This window comes from Phacochoerus africanus, chromosome 9, assembly GCF_016906955.1.
Source record: "Phacochoerus africanus isolate WHEZ1 chromosome 9, ROS_Pafr_v1, whole genome shotgun sequence".
Classification (NCBI taxonomy): domain Eukaryota; kingdom Metazoa; phylum Chordata; class Mammalia; order Artiodactyla; family Suidae; genus Phacochoerus; species Phacochoerus africanus.
Genome location: NC_062552.1, coordinates 50,917,805 through 50,936,859, shown reverse-complemented (window position 1 = coordinate 50,936,859; position 19,055 = coordinate 50,917,805). Strand labels below are relative to the sequence as shown.

Below are 19,055 nucleotides of genomic sequence, written 5' to 3'. Positions count from 1 at the left end.
ACTCCAGCTCCACCTAATTTTCATACAGAAAAACTCCATCCCCAGAAGTGAGCGAAACTTACTTCCTGAGCCTTGGCCCCAACATACACTATTTTTATTCTGGCCCCGCTGATGGTCAAAACATTTTACCTTACTTGAATGTGCATGTCTTTGATATCTTGTGAGGTTCTGTACTTTTTTATATATAAATTGCTTTATTTATTTTGGAGAAGTAAAGCTGTTGTTCATGTCCTTTCGTAGTTTTCAGTGCGGGTGGTCATCCTTTTCTGACTGATTTGAAAGATACTTTTGGTCTCTGCCATGTTAGAGTTTTCTTCCCAATGTATCATTTGCCTTTTAACTCTTTTTCACGGTGTTTGGCAAACACAAATTTTAAGTGTTATATTTAATTATATGAGTCCTGCTGTCCTGTTCACAAGTAATGATGGTGACCAGCACTGGACACTCGGCCCAGCCTGGGCCAGTCACATCCTCTTCTGGAACTATAATCAAAAGATAATCAGTTAGTTGCTACATAGGACGAGATAGAAAGCTCAGGAGGTATGTGGTGACTCTTCTTGCATGGGGTTAAAATGTACAGAAGTAGGAGTTCCCATCATGGCTCAGTGGTTAACAAATCCGACTAATGTCCACGAGGCCGTGGGTTCAATCCCTGGCCTTGCTCAACGAGTTAAGGATCTGGCGTTGCCATGAGCTGTGGTATAGATCACAGACGCAGCTTGGATCCCGAGTTGCTGTGGCTGTGGTGCAGGCTGTAACCTCCTACCTGCTGCTCCGATTTGACCTATAGCCTGGGAACCTCCCTATGCCACAGGTGCGGCCCTAAGACAAAAAAATAAAAATAAAAAATAGAAAGTAACGAAGTAAAGAATGGTAAATAGTCATGCCTCCCCCGTCTCCATCTCAGCCCCAATCCCAGGACCCTTTTCCCACGATTCCCCATGATTCCATCTTTAAAGGCTAATGTTTGGCACCAGCAGATCCTCCAGAAGTGGGCTGTAACCTTCAGGCCAAAGGCTCCAGTTCTGATTAGCAGTAACTGTGCCTTTCCAGATTTTCAATATTTTGACGATCGCCTCTGCATTATTACAAACATTGCTGGACACTCTTGCTGCACCCTCCAGTGCAGGCATCCCTCCTCTGTTGGGGCAGGACACTAGCCAGGCGGAGCCCCGCCCAGGCCCCCAGTCGGAAGGGAGATACGACCTTACCGTCTGCAGTCACTGAACCACTTAGAGGTACAGTTAGTATTAAACCCCAGGGCAATGAGAGGCTGGTGACCTCATTTAGGCCGCAGCCACACAATCTCTTTCACTTTTGTCCCCTCATCTCCTCCTGCCCCACTACATAGCTTCAAACCAGGTTCAATTTTTTTTTTTTTTTTTTTGCTTTTTATGCTGCATGCGGCATATTGATGTTCCCAGGCTAGGGGTCAGATCGGAGCTGCAGCTGCCAGCTTATGCCACAGCAATGTGGGATTCGAGCTGCCTCGACACCATAACTCACAGCAATGGCAGATCCTCAACCCACTGAGTGGGGCCAGGGAATCCTTAAGGACGCTAGTTGGATTTGTTACCATTGAGCCACAACGGGAGCTCCCAGGTTCACACTTTGCTCTCATCCTATCTGAGCATTCATGCTACCAGACTCCTTTTTAATGGGTCTTACACCTGGTTCCCAGTTTAACCATCCTGAGCACCTCACTGATTAACCCAAATGGGGCTACGCTGGGAGACACCTCGTCACCCAGTAGACCTGGGCTCAGATACTTGCCTGCCACTTCACTAGCTGTGTGACCTCTGACAGATGAGGTCCAAAACCAGGGTTTCTTCTTATTTTAAATAGAGATATTATGATCATCATATCATCCTTCAGATCCTGACCTGCAATGTGCTTTATACCTACTGTGTATTGTTTATCTGCTCTGCTAGTCTGCAAGCTCTTTGATGCAGGGACCTTATTATATTAATCTTGCCATCATAACCCCATCTGGCTCTTTTTTTTTTTTTTTTTTCCTTTTAACAGCTGCACCTGGAAGTTCCCGGGCTAGGGGTCTAACAGGAGCTGCAGCTGCAGGCCTGTGCCACAGCCACAGCAACACCAGATCCAAGCTACATCTGCAACTTATGCTGCCTCTTGCAGCAATGCTGGATCCTTAACCCACTGAGCAAGGCCAGGGACCAAACCCACATCTTCACATAGAGAACGTTGGGCCCTCAACCTGCTGAGTCACAACGGGAACTCTGCCCATCTGGTTCTTTTTTTTTTTTTTTTTTTTTTCCGCTTTTTTTAGGGCCGTACCTCCAGCATATGGAAGTTCCCAGGCTAGGGGTCCAATCGAAGCTACAGCTGTTGGCCCACGCCACAGCCACAGCAATGCTGGATCCAAGCTGTGTCTGTGACCTACACCATAGCTCATGGCACCATAGCTCATGGATCCTTAACCCACTGAGCAAGGTCAGGGATTGAACCTATATCCTCATAGATCCTCATCGGCTTTGTTAACTACTGAGCCATGAAGGGAACTCCAACTCATCTTGTTCTTGATTAGCAGTAGATACTTAGTAAAACAAACAAACAAACAAACAAAAAAAAACGCCCTCACAGAATTGAACAGAATCAAGTTCCAAACACCAAAGTGGTGAAAATGCAGTCAATCCAGATGTATTCACATCACTGGATAATAAACTGAATTGATGTCCTCCTCAGATGAAAGTAGCCCTGGAATTTTTTTTTTTTTTACACAATCCCAACAATTTCAGTAAAACACTCAATGACTTCTTTTTTTCTGTATAACTAGGTTCTGTGGCTCAGGAATCCTAGCACTTTTGCACCTTAACTTGGCAGCTGGCAAATGAATGACCAGGGTGACCCCTCCCAGCCGAGCACATGATCGACCACAGCTGTGCATGTTTTTTAGCATGACTGCACCAGGACAGGGCTCCGAGCCACTGGGTGGAGCAGTGCGCTCTGGGAGAAAGCTTATGACATTTCCCCTATGATTTCAGAAGAGAAAAGACTATTTTTTTCCTTGTGAGTTGTTTCTGCTCAATGTCAACAGAAAATGGCATAGCGTGTATACCTACAGATGCATGCACAGACGTGCAGTATCAGCCACTCTGCAGTGGGAGGGCTTTAAACTTCAGTGGCTCAGCAGTAATGAACCCGACTAGTATCCATCAGGACTCGGGTTCCATCCCTGGCCTCACTCAGTGGTTAAGGATCCGGCGTTGCCGTGAGCTGTCGTGTAGGTCACAGATGCGGTTTGGATCCCGTGTGGCTGTGGCTGTGGCGTAGACCAGCAGCTGCAGCTCCAACTCACCCCCTAGCCTGGGAACTTCCATATGCCTCGGGTGCGGTCCTAAAAACCAAACAAAAAACAAACAAAAACACTTCCATGGTCCTATGTGTGAAGATGAGGCAGACATTGTTAGCTAGTTGCTTGCTCACCTCCACTTCCCCTTTAATAACAGAATCTCAGTTTTGTTTGGAGTGACAATGGAGACAGCCAGAAGACAGCCTCCCTTAGAAGGCTGGGTTCCAGCCTACAAGATGTCAGCAGAAGCGTTGTGTGGAACATTCAAGGAGGCTGCTTAAAGGAAGCTGACTCCCTAAAAAGGTGGGCTCCTTTCGGCCTTCCTTCCTTCCTCCTTCCTCTGGATGAAAGTCATCTTGATGGCTAGGGCTCCAGGAGTCATTTTGGAACTCGTGACCTTGAGGATGGAAGCCACAGGCCAGTAGGACAGACAGAGCAGGATGAGAAAGAGGCTGGGTGCCAGATGACCAAGGAGCCAAAATACCAGCCTTAGATGCTTAGTTTCCAACTGCTTCTGTGAAAGAAAAATTAAACAACAAAGCCATATGTCTTGTTTAAGCCACTTTTATTTTTTTTTTAATTCTTTTTTCTGTTACATGTAGGCTGTTAATCCTATTGAAGCAAGGAATATTAGTTTGCTAGGGCTGCCATAACAAAGTACAGACCAAGTAACATAAACAACAGAAGTTTATTTTTTCACTGTGCTGGAGGCTGGAAGTCCCAGCTCAAGATGTCAGCCAGGTTGGTTTCTTCTGAGACCTCTTTCCTTGGCTTATAGATGGTCATCGTTTCCCTGTGAGTTCACATGATCCTCCCTCCATACATGACTGTTCAAATTTCCTTTTTTTTTTTTTGGCGGGGCGGGGGTGCACCCATGCATATGGAGGTTCCCAGGCCAGGGGTCGAATCAGAGCTATAGCTGCCAGCCTACATCACAGCCACAGCACACAGAGTCCGAGCCATGTCTGCAACCTACACCACAGCTCACAGCAATGCTGGATCCTTAACCCACTGAGCAAGGCCAGGGATCGAACACACAACCTCATGGTTCCTAGTCAGATTCATTTCCACTGCGCCACAACAGGAACTCCTCAAATTTCCTTTTCTTACAAGGACACTAGTCATACTGGACTAGAGCCCACCTTAATGACTTCATTTAAAGTTAATTACCTCTTGGAGTTCCCTTTGTGGCTCAGTGGTTAACAAATCGACTAGGAGCCATGAAGTTGCGGGTTTGATCCCTGGCCTCACTCAGTGGGTTAAGGATCCAGCGTTCCCATGAGCTGTGGTGTAGGTTGCAGACTCGGCTCGGATCCTGAGTTGCTGTGGGGTAGGCCAGCGGCTACAGCTTCGATTGGACCCCTATCCTGGGAACCTCCATATGCCTTGGGAGCGGCCCTAGACAAGGCAAAAAGACAAAAAAAAAAGTTAATTACCTCTTTAAAGACCCTACCTTCAGATACAGTCACATTCTGAGGCCCTGGAGCAGGGTGGGGGGGTTAAGTCTTCATCATAAGAAAATTTGGGGGGATATAATTCAGCCCGTAAACAAGGCATGAATAAAGTCTGCAGTGGTTTGTTTTTTTTTTCCTTTTTAGGTAATAGAAAAATTAGTAATAAATGGCCATCAGAAGGGTAATAGGGAAATAAACTATTGGCATATTAATACTAAAGCATACTATACTGCAATATAAAGAATGAAAGCTCATCATCTCATGTTGGTAAGTGGAAAACACTTTTAAGGAGCCAATACATTTACCAATTTGGACAGTGTGCTGCCATAAACACACATGTAAATGTAACAAAGCCATTTCTAGAGACATTTTGTTGTTTGTAAATGTATAGTAAAATGTATATGATATTCAACAGACTGATAACTGGTTGGTGTGGGATAGTTAGAATGTTTGAAACTGTACAATGTTTGAATATTTTACAACTACACTAAGTGCCTTATTCAATTAAAAGTTTAAAAGAAATCAGCAGATCAGCCATTTAAAACTCGTTGAACTTTTTTTTTGGCTGAGCCTGCACATGCATAAGTTGAACCCACACCTGAAGGATCCTTAACCACCCGAACCACCAGCGAACTCCCTAAAACTCCTAGGATTTTAGAGCATCGCTGGCCAGAATCTTTTAAAGAAAGAAACAAAAAACAGAATGATTCATCCGTGAAAAGGATTAGTCAGAGCCGACAGTATTAGACTAAGACTAAAATCGGAAGAGATTACCGAAGCTATTTTACAGATGAAAAGTAATCATTTTTTTAAAAAGCTTTTTCAAATTCAAGCGATGACAGTAATATTGAAAGCCAAACTGAATCCTCCCCACTGAGCAGCAAAGCAGTGGGCCCGAGCTATTGATGATCGTCTGAAAAAGATGCTCTACCTGCCACTCCTTTTTTTAACTGGTGGTTCTCAAAGGAAGTTGCAGGGAACCAAGAGGAAACGTGTGACCCCGTGAAACCGGCTTTCTCAGAGCAAAGGCAGCTCCCAGAACTTCCAGCTCTAATTCATTTCACAGGCCTAGTGAGGTGCCGTTCGAGGATTCCAAGAGGCGGTGAGGGAACTTTTCGACCTGGCCTACCCGTAGGAGAGAAAAAGTTCGGCCTCGGGCTGGGCCGAAAATGAACGAGAGCACTCGGGTCCGATCCAGGACGGGCAGAAAGCCTCAGCTGGACACGAGGGGCAGGGCGGGGCCAAGATGGCGGAGGGGCGGGGCTTCCGGAGGTGGGGCTGGAGGAAATGGGACGGGGCGGGGCCTGGTAGGCTACCCAGAGCCGGGAGGCGGGGCTGAGGGCGGGTCGGGGTCCGACGCAGGCGACGGCAGGGGGCGGGTCCAGGAGAGAGGTGGCCTGGGGCGGGGCCGGTGGCTCGCGCAGGTCCGGTCCGCCCTCGCTGCCCCGCGCTGCGCGGCGAAGATGGCGGCTTCCGCCTGGGCGCGCACCGCCGTGGTCCTTCTCTGTGTCTCTGATCTGCTGCTTCTCGTGCTGCTGCCGCCAAGGGCGTTCGCCGCTGAGGGCCCAGCCGAAACGCCCAGCGAGGCTACTCCACCTCCCCGGAAGAAGAAGAAGGATATTCGCGACTACAATGATGCGGACATGGCTCGTCTTCTGGAACAGTGGGAGGTCCGCGGCGCGCGCACACCCTCCCTCCTCTTCTCTGTCCTGGCCCCGCTCCTAGTGACCTCTTGCCTCCTCCGTATTGGGACCCTTTAGACCTCCGTCTCGGTACCTTCTGACCCCCTAACCTCCTCTGCTGCGTATGCCGTGATCCCTTAGTGACCTACTCCAACCATCGTTGACCCTCGGTGTCCCCTCTGACCCCCTTACGCCCTGCCTACCCCGGTCCCAGGCCATTCATCCCAGTATCCTCTTCTATCATTCCTCCGGTCACTCCAATCACGGGTCAGCCTCTCACTATTCAGCTCTACTTTGTCTTTAGTGCCCTGGTCGCTCCACGCATTGCCCCGTATGGGCAGTGAGCCCTGCAAATGGGGAGGGAGACCTTTTCCACTCCACTCCTGAAGAATGGAGTGAGGGGTATGGGGAGGATTATCTTTCAAGAGGGCCGTTTCAACTTTCGTAGTTCTCCCGTGTTCTAAATCAGTAGGATTTCAGAATTCCCATTTTGGGTATATGTCCCTGCTGAGGGTTTTGTGATTTTTTTTTGAGTGGCTTTAATTTGGGAGGGTAGTGGGAGGCGGTAGCCAAGGCTAGTGGCGCTCCCTAGTTTAAAGGAGTAATGACTTGATTTCAATGAGTTTTCTGGTTTGTTACTTGAATGCACTGGAGTGTATCATTGCAAGAAGTGGATAATAACCTTTTTAGGTAAAGTTTACTAAACCAAAACCACGTTGCTGCTTCTTTCCAAAGGTGGTTGTGTTGTCCTGGTGAATTTGCACAGCTGGTGGAGTTGAGTCAGAAACTAGGATTCTGGGAGTTCCCGTCGTGGTGCAGTGGTTAACGAATCTGACTAGGAACCATGAGGTTGTGGGTTCGATCCCTGCCCTTGCTCAGTGGGTTAATGATCCGGCGTTGCCGTGAGCTGTGGTGTAGGTCGCAGACGCGGCTCGGATCCCACATTGCTGTGGCTCTGGCATAGGCTGGCAGCTACACCTCCGATTAGACCCCTAGCCTGGGAACCTCCATATGATGTGGGAGCTGCCCAAGAAATGGCAAAAAGACCAAAAAAAAAGAAAGAAACTAGGATTCTACTCGCTGTGTTACCTTGGGCAAGTCACATCTCCATTCTAGGCCTTGGGTTCCTTATCTGCTGAGTGAGATTTCACTGGATGATTTCTTCCAACATTGATGCTTTATTATTCTGTGGGTATCTGTGTGCGTATGTAGTGGATAGAGGCTTTCAGACATGACTTTAAAATGCCATCGGATGCATTTGGCTGGAAGAAAGCAGTTTTCATGTTGACCTGCTCAAGGAAATATGGGAGTCAGTCTGGGTGTAGGCAGACCACTAAGGAAGAAGGAACTTGTTGCAGCAATTCCTCCCCCCACTTGCCATCTCTCTTTCTAGCAATCTCCCAATCTCTTTTTGGGCCTGAGCAAACAGTTTTTGATCCACTAACGTGAGAATAGCCTCTGCAATGGAAATCCTCGCCTGAAAATCCTCAGACCCTGAGCTAGACTGAAAAAGGGGGCTGCAGAGGCGAACAAGGGAGCCAGCCATCGAGAATAGCAGATAACAATAAAAATAACCGTAATACACAGTAGAAACGGCTGGATGTTATAAAAAGAAAGTATGGTGGGACTCTCAGAGGGTTTCAGGAAGGAAGTGGCATTTTAGACAGGCCAGGGAATGTGGGAAAAGAGCATTCCTAACTGAGCTGCCTGAGCCGAGGTGGATGGGACCCGTGGAAATTGTGCAGAGTGGCGTGAATGTCAATAGCCCAGGCTCTGGAGTTAGACTGCCCGGGTTCAGACCACTTCAGCTTGGAAATTTGGACTGGTAAAGAACCTCTCTGGGAGTTCCCCTTGTGGTGCAGCAGAAATGAATCTGACTAGGAACCATGAGGTTGTGGGTTCGATCCCTGGCCTTGCTCAGTGGGTTAAGGATCCATCATTGCTGTGGACTGTGATGTAGGCCGCAGACATGGCTCGGACCCTGTGTGCTGTGGCTGTGGTGTAGGCCGGCAGCTATAGCTCCGATTCGACCCCTGGCCTGGGAACCTCAATATGCCACAAGTGTGGCCCTAAAAAGGCAAAAAAAAAAAACCCAAAAAACAAACAAACAAAACCTCTCTGTAGCTTAGATCCCTCACCTGTAAGAAATAGAGGTGGTAGTATCTACCTCGGAGTGGTTGCGAGGATGAACTGAGAAAACATGGAAAGAACCTAGCATGGTACACCTCTATTTAAATTAGTTCTAAATTAGTTAGATTGGCCAGAACAGACTTACTGAAGCCACCTAGTGAGAGGTAAGGATGGAAAGATTGGTGGGAACCAGGTCCTGCTAGGTGGGCCTTGAATCCTTCCTGTGTGGTTGGGACTTTATTTGGAAGGAAAAATGCCAAAGAAGTTGATACCCAAGAGTCCAAGAAGTTGATACCCAAATATAATTCTGGAATGTTTATTTTTAATTATCCATAACTTCATCTTTGGGTTCCGCTTCAGTAGTCAGACATGGTTTTTACAGCTGAAAGGATAGCATCAATAGAATTTTCTGCTGTTCTTTTTTTTCATTGGATATATATTAAGCATTTCCCCAGGTTACTGCTCAAGTCTTGTCTTTGTAACATTTCTGAGTCTTCAGTGTATGCACTCTAGTGGTTGTTTCAGCTGCTGAACTTTTTTTTCGGTTGTACCCACAGCACGTGGAAGTTTTCAGGTCAGGGGTCAAACCCACACCACAGCAGGGATCTGAGCCACTGCAATGACAATGCCTGATCCTTAACCCACTGTGCCACGGTCGGAACTCCTCTTGAGTGTTTTTAAATAGGAGAGTATCATGATTAGGGCTAAACTTGAGAAAAATTTGGTCCAAAGAGTTTAAAATGGGTGGGCAAGGAGAAACTCTGAAGGTAGGGACAACTTCATATTTATTGAGTGTTCTTTAGCTAACAGGGCTACTCTAGCACTTTGTCTTTTCTAGATGATATCATTGAGGCACAGAGAGGTCAAGTAATTTGCCCCAGGTCACACAGCAAATTAGCTTAATTTCAAATTCAAAATTCAGTCACTGGACTTTAAAGCTTATTCTTTTAACCATTTTACTGCACTGCCATACACATTGGTGAGCAGAGTGCAGATGAAAGGTAATGAGGGGTGCTCACTTCAGCAGCACATATACTAAAATTGGAATGATACAGAGAAGATTACCACGACCCTGTGCAGGGATGACATACAAATTTGTGAAATGTTCCATATTTTAAAAAAAAAGAAAGAAAGGTAATGAGGGGGACCTGGGTTAAGCTAGAAGCTGCAGGAATGGAGTAGAAGGGAGAAAGAAATGAGAGGATTTTGTATTCTTAACAGGATTTGATAGTTGATTAATTATATGACCAGGAAGGTGGCAGGATACTGTAGCGAAGGGATGCAGGTTTTGAACCTCAGTCTTACCACTTAGTAACTGTGTGACACTCATTTTCCTTATCCTTAAAGCCAGAAAACATCCCGCTTTGCAGGGTTGCTTGCAGATGAAATGAGCTAATGTTTTGCTCACAAACACTCTACAAACGGGGGGCAACTTTCCCCAGTAGCAGGGATTTTTCTGTGGGAGGACAGATCCCCTTCCATGGGTGCTTTTTTCATAGGAAGCAGTACTTCTTCCCCTGGCGGCAGTCCCTAAATTCTTCCTGAACGCCTTCTCTGCTAGCGTGAACATGAGGCACTGCAGAGAGACGCCTGCCTCAGGCGTGTGGAGTGAGGCACGAAGGGGAGACCTCCTTCCACTGTGTTACAACTGTTGCTTTGCCCTAGTTGGTAGAGATTCTTTCATCTTGCACGTTACTGTAATCAGGTGCCCCAGGGGTGCAGGCGGGAGGGATTCAGAGCCAGACTTGTGAGTCTGTACTTTTTTTTTTTTTTTTTTTTGTCTATTTACTCTGCACCTGCGGCATATGGAACCTGTAGCTGCCTGCCAGCCTACAGCTCAGCTCACAGCAATGCCGGATCCTTAATCCACTGAGCAAGGCCAGGGATTAAACCCGCGTCCTCATGGATATTAGTCGGGTTCATTACAGCTGAGCCACCACGGGAGCTCCTGAGTCTGTACTTCTGGGTCACCCTTTCCAGGTGACCTGAGTAAGTTTCTTTCTGTGCCTCATCTACTTCTGTATTCCATGGGGATCTTGCAGGGTTGTCCTGAGGCGGGAGATAATTAAACATGACAGGGCCTGAGACACAGTAGCTACTCAGTAGCTGGTATTGTTATCAAGGACCCTGGGAGAAAGAAAAGGATTTACAGTAGGCCTTTGTAGCTATTAATTTGACTTCATCAGTAGAGGAGTGGTGAAGCCAGTCAGAAATGCAGGACTGGCCTGGAGGCAGGACTGCCTAGGTTGGGGTTGGGGGGGGCGGGGCTGATTGGTGCATCCTCCCAGCCCTGCCTTGGGGCAAGGGTTTGAATGTCTTGGGCTCTGAGAAAGAGCTGGAACTGATAAGATACCTGGGGAAGTTAGGAACTAAGAGTAGACCTGGACAGTCACACCTATGGCACTGGTTTTCTTTGCTTTTTGTAACTGAAACTCACAATCTAAAAGGGAAATTGAAAGTTGTCAGAACAGTCCTTACCCTTGTTGTTTGCGCTAGACTTCTGGTTATTGTATTTCCATGAGCGAGAAATGGTGCTTGTGACCTAGTGAGTTAATTTCAATGACATCAGGAACATCAGTTTGAAAAATAAAAATATTTTAGGTTATTGAAGCAACTAGAAGTCTCCAAGTATTTTTAAGGAGAATATAACAAATGCTGTGGAGAATTAGAATAGAGTGCAGACAGAAACGGCCATGAATTTGACCACCAGGAGCTCCTGTGTACTTTTTTTTTTGTCTTTTTAGGGCTGCACCTGCGGCGTCTGGAGGTTCCCAGGCTAGGGGTCAAATCGGAGCTATAGCTGCCGGCCTACACCACAGCCATAGCCACAGCAATGCAGGATCTGAGTCGCGACTGACCTACACTACAGCTCACGGCAATGCCGGATCCTTTACCCATTGAGTAAGGCCAGGGATCGAACCTGCATCCTCATGGATACTAGTCGGGTTCGTTACTGCTGAGCCCCTACGGGAAGTCCCCTTTAAGTATTTTTTAATTCATTTATCTTCTATTCACTAGTTGGCATTCTACTATTAGTAGTTAATTCACTTGTTAAAAGACTCAGTGGTTCTTATTTTATTTGGGGAGTTATAAATCATTCTTTCATTTTGATTTTCAGATTATTCCAGATTAGGCTCCTGAGCTCTGCTGCACGTTGGCTTCTGTGTCATTTTGACACATTCCCATGATTCTCTGAGCACTTTCTTACTTTCTGCTACCAGAAGATAACTTCAGACTCATCTTCAGTTTTTCTTTGCTGAAATTAGCCTTTTCTCCAAGGAACCCTGCTTCTTTTAAATAGTTTTGTCTGTTTGTATCAGAAATCAGAGTTCCTTCTTCTGCCTCCAATTCCAGCCCAGTACCATGGGTACATTCTTCCCCTTCCAGATTTCAACTCTTGTCCCCAACAAAAAGAACCTCGTTCCCATTATCCTCAAGGTAGTTACTCTTTTGCTCAAGCCTAGAATTCACAGGCGGTGGCTCAGAATTGCTGGCTCACACCACTGCAGCAACCATACCTACTAACTAGGATTGAATATTTGTTTACAGTGCTTATATATTTTTTTTGTGTGTGTCTTTTTGCCATTTCTTGGGCCGCTCCTGCGGCATATGGAGGTTCCCAGGCTAGGGGTCGAATTGGAACTGTAGCCATTGGCCTACACCACAGCCACAGCAACTCGTAATCCGAGCCGTGTCTGCAACCTACACCACAGCTCACGGCAACGCTGGATCCTTAACCCACTGAGCAAGGGCAGGGATTGAACCCGCAACCTCATGGTTCCTAGTCGGATTCGTTAACCACTGAACCATGACAGGAACTCCTACAGTGCTTATTTTTTAAGTGAAATTGATGTATATGAAGTGCAGATCTTAGGTATTCAGTGCCATGAATTTTGACACATGGATATACATCTGCGTTAGCCACACCCCTGTGAAAATAGAGAAGATACCCATTGTCCCAGAAAGTAACTGTGTGTCCCTTCTCAGTCAAGCCCACCTCCTAACTCCCTCCCCCAGGAGCAGCCACCATTGATTTCTGTCCTCCTGGCATCATTTTGCCTATTCTTCTTTTTTAAATTTTTATTGTTTTTGTCTTTTTAGGGCTGCACGCAAGGCATATGGAGTTTCCCAGGTTATAGGGGTCGAATTGGAGCTGTAGCCCCCAGCCTACACCATAGCTCACAGCAACGCCGGATCCTTAACCCGCTGAGTGAGCCCAGGGAACCCTGGTCATCATGCCATGAGCCATGATGGCAACTCCAATTTTGCCTATTCTTGAACTTTAAATAAATGAATTGTATAGCATGTCCAATGTTGTGCCTGGCTCTGCCTAGGAGGACATCTCTGGGTTCTTTTCTTTTTCTGTTATAACTTAGATCCTAAGTGCACACCTGACATCACAGGCAGGAGTTCTTGCCTCTGCCAGTGCATAAGCACCCGTCTGATGTCTCTGATGCTTTTCCCCCCATCCTGTTAGAAAGATGACGACATAGAAGAAGGAGACCTCCCAGAGCACAAGAGGCCCTCCGCGCCTATCGACTTCTCACAGATAGACCCGGGCAAGCCCGAGAGCATACTGAAAATGACGAAGAAAGGCAAGACGCTTATGATGTTTGTCACTGTATCCGGAAACCCGACTGAGAAGGAGACGGAGGAAATCACAAGCCTCTGGCAGGGCAGTCTTTTCAATGCCAACTATGACGTCCAAAGGTAAAGCAGCAGCAGCCTTGCTCAGAAAACTATGGGATGCACTGGGAATTTCTCTGAGTTTGTGTAATAGAAGGTCAGTGCTTGTACCTAAGGGCCCTGGACCTTTCTGGTCTAGTCTGTCTTTTACATCTATTTATTTATTTAAGTTTTTTGCTTTTATTTATTTTATTTTATTATTACTATTATTATTATTTATTTATTTATTTATTTATTTTGCTTTTTAGGGCCATACCTGCAGCATGTGGAAGTTCCCAGGCTAGGGGTCTAATCGGAGCTACAGCTGCCAGCCTACACCATAGCTCTTGGCAATGCCGATTCTTAACCCACTGAGCGAGGCCAGGGATCGAACCTCGTCTTCCTGGATACTAGTTCTGTTTGTAACCCGCTGAGCCACAATGGGAACTCCCTAATTTTTTTTTTTCTTTAAAGAAGGGCCTTCATTACTGGTCGAAGCCAGTGAGTTTGTTTTAACATTTAATCCTAAAGTTGTTTATCTTTGTGTGTCTAACTTCTGTTTTATCTGAGTAGAAAGCTGTATAGTTTAGCTTCTGTGGGGGGGGTAAATTAATTACAGTTTGAAAGTATGCTTCCTTTTGAAATTTCTGCTCATAGAAGAATGAACAGAAAGTGTCCTGTGTTCACACATAAGCCTGGACCAGGCTGTTAATTTATTTTTTAATTTTTTTTTTTTAGGGCCGCAGCCACAGCATATGGAGGTTCCCTGGGAACCAGGCTAGGGGTCAAATGGGAGCTGTAGCTGCTGGCCTATACCACAACCACAGCAATGCCGCCAGTCCTGAGCTGCATCTGTGACCTACACCATAGTTCACAGCAGTGCCAGATCCTTAACCCACTGAGCGAGGTCAGGGGACGAACTCGCAACCTCACAGATATTAGTCAGGTTCTTAACCCACCGAGCCACAGCAGAACTCCAGGACGTTAATTTAAAGTGAAAGGGTCCGGTTTTCACAAGTCACTGTGATCCTGAGATGCAATTTTTTTTTTTGCCACACCTGAGGCATATCATAGGTCCCTGGCCAGGATCAAACCCACGCCTCAGCAGCAGCACAGACTGATAACACCACATCCTTTTTTTTTTTTTTTTGTCTTTTGCTATTTCTTGGGCCGCTCCTGCGGCATATGGAGTTTCCCAGGCTAGGGGTCTAATCGGAGCTGTGGCCGCCAGCCTACGCCAGAGCCACAGCAACGCAGGATCCGAGCCGCGTCTGCAACCTACACCACAGCTCACGGCAACGCCGGATCGTTAACCCACTGAGCAAGGGCTGGGACCGAACCCGCAACCTCATGGTTCCTAGTCGGATTCGTTAACCACTGCGCCACGGCAGGAACTCCTGATAACACCACATCCTTAACCTGCTGCACCACAGTGAGAACTCAATAAGATGCAATTTTAAGGAATTTCCTTTTTCTTCCTCAACAACACTTCTGAAATACAGGGTATTCAAATATCTTAGTTGGAGGAATATCAAAGTGATAAAAAGGAATGAAGGGATACTTGAGGGTGCCTACAATGACAGGATGCTTTAGTTAGCTAGACACTTAGGGGAACAGTAAGTGCTGGGGGGCTGCCTGGTCTTGAGCTGTCGCTCATCTCTGGAGTGCTGAGGGCAGTCGCTGTAGGTGGAGCCCCCTCCGGAGCGGAGGGTGGTACCCACTGGCCGCACTAGTGGTCAACACCCCCGCCCCCTAGCACCTGCTGAGTGTGGACACACTTGGTTGCTTGCTGTTAACCTCCAGGGTCAGCATTTCTGTCCAGTAGCCGGGTTTCCTCTTGAGCCTTTCATGGGCCTCTTATGATCCCATCTAAACCTGTGTTTTTGTTTGTCAGCCTTTATTAGCAGAAGCCTTTTGTCAAATGAAACCTTAACTGGGCCCTTCCGAATGTAAAACCACCCCAGACAACAGCCCCCACCTTGCTGCCATGGCAGCAGCCAGCACCCTGTCTGCAGCATCCTAAGGCCCTTCCTAATGCTATCTCTCTTTTTTTTTTTTTTTGGTCTTTTTAGGGCTACATCTATGGCATATGAAAGTTCCCAGGCTAGGGGTCATATCAGAGCTGTAGCTGCTGGCCTACACCACAGCCACAGCAATGAAGGATCATTAACCCAGTGACCGAGGCCGGGGATCAAACCCGAGTCCTCATGGATGCTAGTCAGGTTCGTTACCACTGAGCCACGATGGGAACTCTGCTAATGCTGTGTCTTTGCATGAGCTGCCACTTACCCTGCACACACAAAATCCAGGTTCTCTTTCCATTTTGATCTGAGCTGAGGTGTTAAGCGGTTCATTCAGCCAGCTAGTATTTTCAAACAGTGAATGTCGAAAGCTACTTGGCCTTGGAAAATAGAATGTTTTGTTCTGTATTCATGTAGAATTTGAAAGGGCTTCTTTTTCTTGGTTAAGTGCCACAGAACCGCTCTGACCCATTAGCACCTTCCTAGCCGTGCGCTGACTGTAGTCCCATCTCTCTGCCAAGGTTCATCGTGGGATCAGACCGGGCCATCTTCATGCTGCGTGACGGGAGCTATGCCTGGGAGATCAAGGACTTTTTGGTCAGTCAAGACAGGTGTGCCGATGTCACGCTGGAGGGACAGGTATACCCCGGGAAAGGAGGCGGAAGCAAAGAGAAAAATAAAACCAAGCAAGAGAAGGGCAAAAAGAAGAAGGAGGGAGACTCCAAATCTCGGGCTTCGAAGGACGACAACCGAGCTGGGAGTCAAAGACAAGAGCTGTAGCGGGGCCACTGCCACGGGCTCTGCACAGGAGCGGGCACAGGGACAGGGCGGCCGTGGGGCACCACCCACTGATTGACTTGTAGTTTCTGCTGGAAAAGCTCTGCCACATGACCAGTTGGTGGTCGGTATGAGAATTCCTGTCTAAAAGGCTTCAAGAAAGAAAACATTGGCTTTGTAATTAACATGGGACACTGACAAATGCACGTTTACTCTCAGATCACTTAGATGGAAACTGGCGGTGTTGCTTTTTCCTTAAATATAGGGGAGTCGCTGGCTGGGTGGTGCCATCACCCCGCTGGCCATACCTGCTCTGATCCGGCCCCCTGCTGTGTCTGTGCTGTTTACTTCTGTTAGCTGAAAGGACACCAGGTTCTTAACCAGACAAACCGAAGACTCTTGACGTGATTGCATCAGCTCCGTGCTGCAGATATCACCTTCATTACTGTGAAATGAAAACGATGCCCTAGGAGCACGGCACGGAGCTCCAGCAACTAGATAGACAATCAGGATGCCAGGATGCTTGAATCCCAGAACTATGCAGCAGATGCAGAGGACGGCAAATAATGCAATTTGGAAATCCTCCGTGTTCCCTTTGAGTTTCTTGGACTGGAATCCCTCTTATCAATTAGTGAGAACTCTTGGTATCTATCAGGTGTTACTGGGGTCTGTAAGTCCAGGGGTTCTGTCAACTCGGAACCTTTATTCAGGAAAGAGTAATGCTGGGGTTGAGAGCCGAGTGTTCCATTTCATGTGATGATTTTCATGGGTGTCAGTCAGGCATCAGCAGAGTCTTCGCAGGGTGTAGCAGAAGACTCGACCCCCTTCTTCATTTCTACACACTTTTCTTTGATAAAGTGCCTAAATTTGTGGTGGTTTTGTATGGTACTAACATGACACCTACCTGTTACCGTCTGGTTTGGCTGTTCCTGTGTCAGAGCCGACTCTGAGTGAGAGTTACGGAATTTATACCCAGGTCTCATTTTTAAGAACTAAAATTATTTGTTAAAAAAACAAAAGACACCTTCCATTGTGATTTAACAAGTTGAAAATAGCACACGTGCACAGTTACAAGATGTCACTGTTAAAGAAGAGTACAAAGCGAAAAGTTTTGGCCTCCCCTCCTGCCACTGCCTGGTCCCAGTGGAAGCTACGGTTACCTGTTAATAGGTGCACTTACCAGTGTGTAGTCATGTGTGTTTTAGCCTCACAGCATCCATTTCCCCTTGTTTTGGTAACTCTTCAGCTTTCCCTGTGATGATCCACACGCCTTAGGTGGGGTGTCTGCCCTGCGGGCCCCCCACTCCCAGGAGTTAATCCCAGGGTGAGTTTGCTTGAGCCACCTCAGGAAGGGCTGGGGTTTCTGTTGTTGTTTGATTTTTTTTTTTTTTGGTTTTTAGGGCCACACCCACAGCATATGGAAGATCCCAGGCTAGGGGGTCAAAACAGAGTTGCAGCTGCCAGCCTATGCCACAGCCACACCCATGCTAGATCTGAGCTGCATCTGCAACCTACACCACAGCTCACAGCAATGCTGGATCCTTAACCCACTGAGCAAGGCCAGGGATCGAACCCACGTCCTCATGGTGCTCATTATTGAACGTCGAAATTAATCCTCTGACTCAGAGCTGATGAGAAAATGTTTTCCCTGATGAGGCCATGAGGCACCTTGTTGACCAGACTGGGTGAGGACAGGGCTTGGAGCTGAGGGGCGTTCTCTCAGGGTCCTCGACCGCAGTCTCGGGGGTCAGCCTGGCTGGGATCAGCTGGGGCTGGGGAGCAGGCGAGGAAGATGCAGATGATAACTGCCACAACAAACACGTTCTGGACTTTAGAACTTCCACATGCCTCCCGTTGTCCACCTCGTGTGAGCCTCATACCTGCCCTGCTCTGAAGGTGTGAGCCGTTCTAGTTCACAGGTGAGACAGACGAGAGGGGAAAGGACTTACCAGGAATGGAAGAACAGCCCATGTTCTGCCTCCTCCTCGAAACTTATGTCAGGTGAAGTAGAAATAGTCATCCTCTCTCCCTCACCTTCCAGAGAGCAGGGATCCCTCTGAAGAGACCATTGGTGTCTGCCCCAGAAAGTCAAGCCAAAAATTTAAGTATGCATCCACTAGGGGGCAGCAGAGACTGGCGTGCCTCCCGCCTTCACGTGGTGCAGAGCTCTGACTGCCACCCATCCTTGGGGAAGAATTCTTCAGCTCTTATTTAAGTTAACAGATCACTCAATCTGGGCTTGCCAAGTATTTGCAAAAATCTGCATATACCTTTGTCTCTGGATTTCTCTTTGAAACCTAAAGGATTATCTGATCCGAGTGTATTGTTCTTACATAATTCATTTACTTCATCATCATAGCAACCCTGTGCAGTAGGCACTCTAGAATCATCCCCATTTTACACACAAGGAAACAGAGGCACAGAAATTAAGTATTTTTATCATGGTCACAGGGCTAGGAAGTGACAAAGCCAGGATTTGAACCCAGGTTGTTGAGCTCTGCCTGGGAAGAGGCCTGCACCTGCCCATCAGGCTTCACTGCACACCCACTGGCCAGGTCCCTACTGAACACGGACAGATTCCATGAACTGGGCAGGTGATGGGGGTGAAGATGAAAAGTCAGCAAAGCCCCTGCCCTCCTGGTGTTTACAGATGGCATTAAAAGATGCTCAATGTCACTTTCCATTTATTGAGCACCCACTGTGTGCAGGCTCTTTACATATTTTATTTCATTTACTCCATAACCCTTAGAGGTTGCCATTCATTAGCCATTAGCCTGAGGCCCCATTAGAGCACAACTCTGGAGTTGGACTACCCGGCCCTGCATTTTACAAGATGTATCATCTTGGGCATGTCATCGAAACACCTAGGCCTATGAAATTTCTAATAAAAGCACTAATGAGGAGTTCCCATCATGGCTCAGCAGAAAGGAATCCGACTAGGAACCATGAGGACTCGGGTTCAATCCCTGGCCCTGCTCAGTGGGTTAAGGATCTGGTGTTGCTGTGAGCT

The 19,055-nt window shown here is 47.2% G+C and overlaps 1 protein-coding gene and 1 non-coding gene across 2 annotated transcripts; both read left to right on the top strand.

Annotated features, from left to right (window-relative positions):
• Positions 1-6,186: 6,186 nt before the first annotated feature.
• Positions 6,187-16,955, top strand: MESD (mesoderm development LRP chaperone). The gene is made up of 3 exons (XM_047795000.1): positions 6,187-6,440; positions 13,060-13,292; positions 15,790-16,955. The coding sequence occupies exons 1-3, from the start codon at positions 6,234-6,236 to the stop codon at positions 16,046-16,048; spliced, it is 699 nt and encodes a 232-aa protein (XP_047650956.1). The 5' UTR covers positions 6,187-6,233; the 3' UTR covers positions 16,049-16,955.
• Positions 9,594-9,699, top strand: LOC125137088 (U6 spliceosomal RNA). The gene has a single exon (XR_007137393.1). It is a non-coding gene; the product is annotated as a U6 spliceosomal RNA (small nuclear RNA).
• Positions 16,956-19,055: the final 2,100 nt, after the last annotated feature.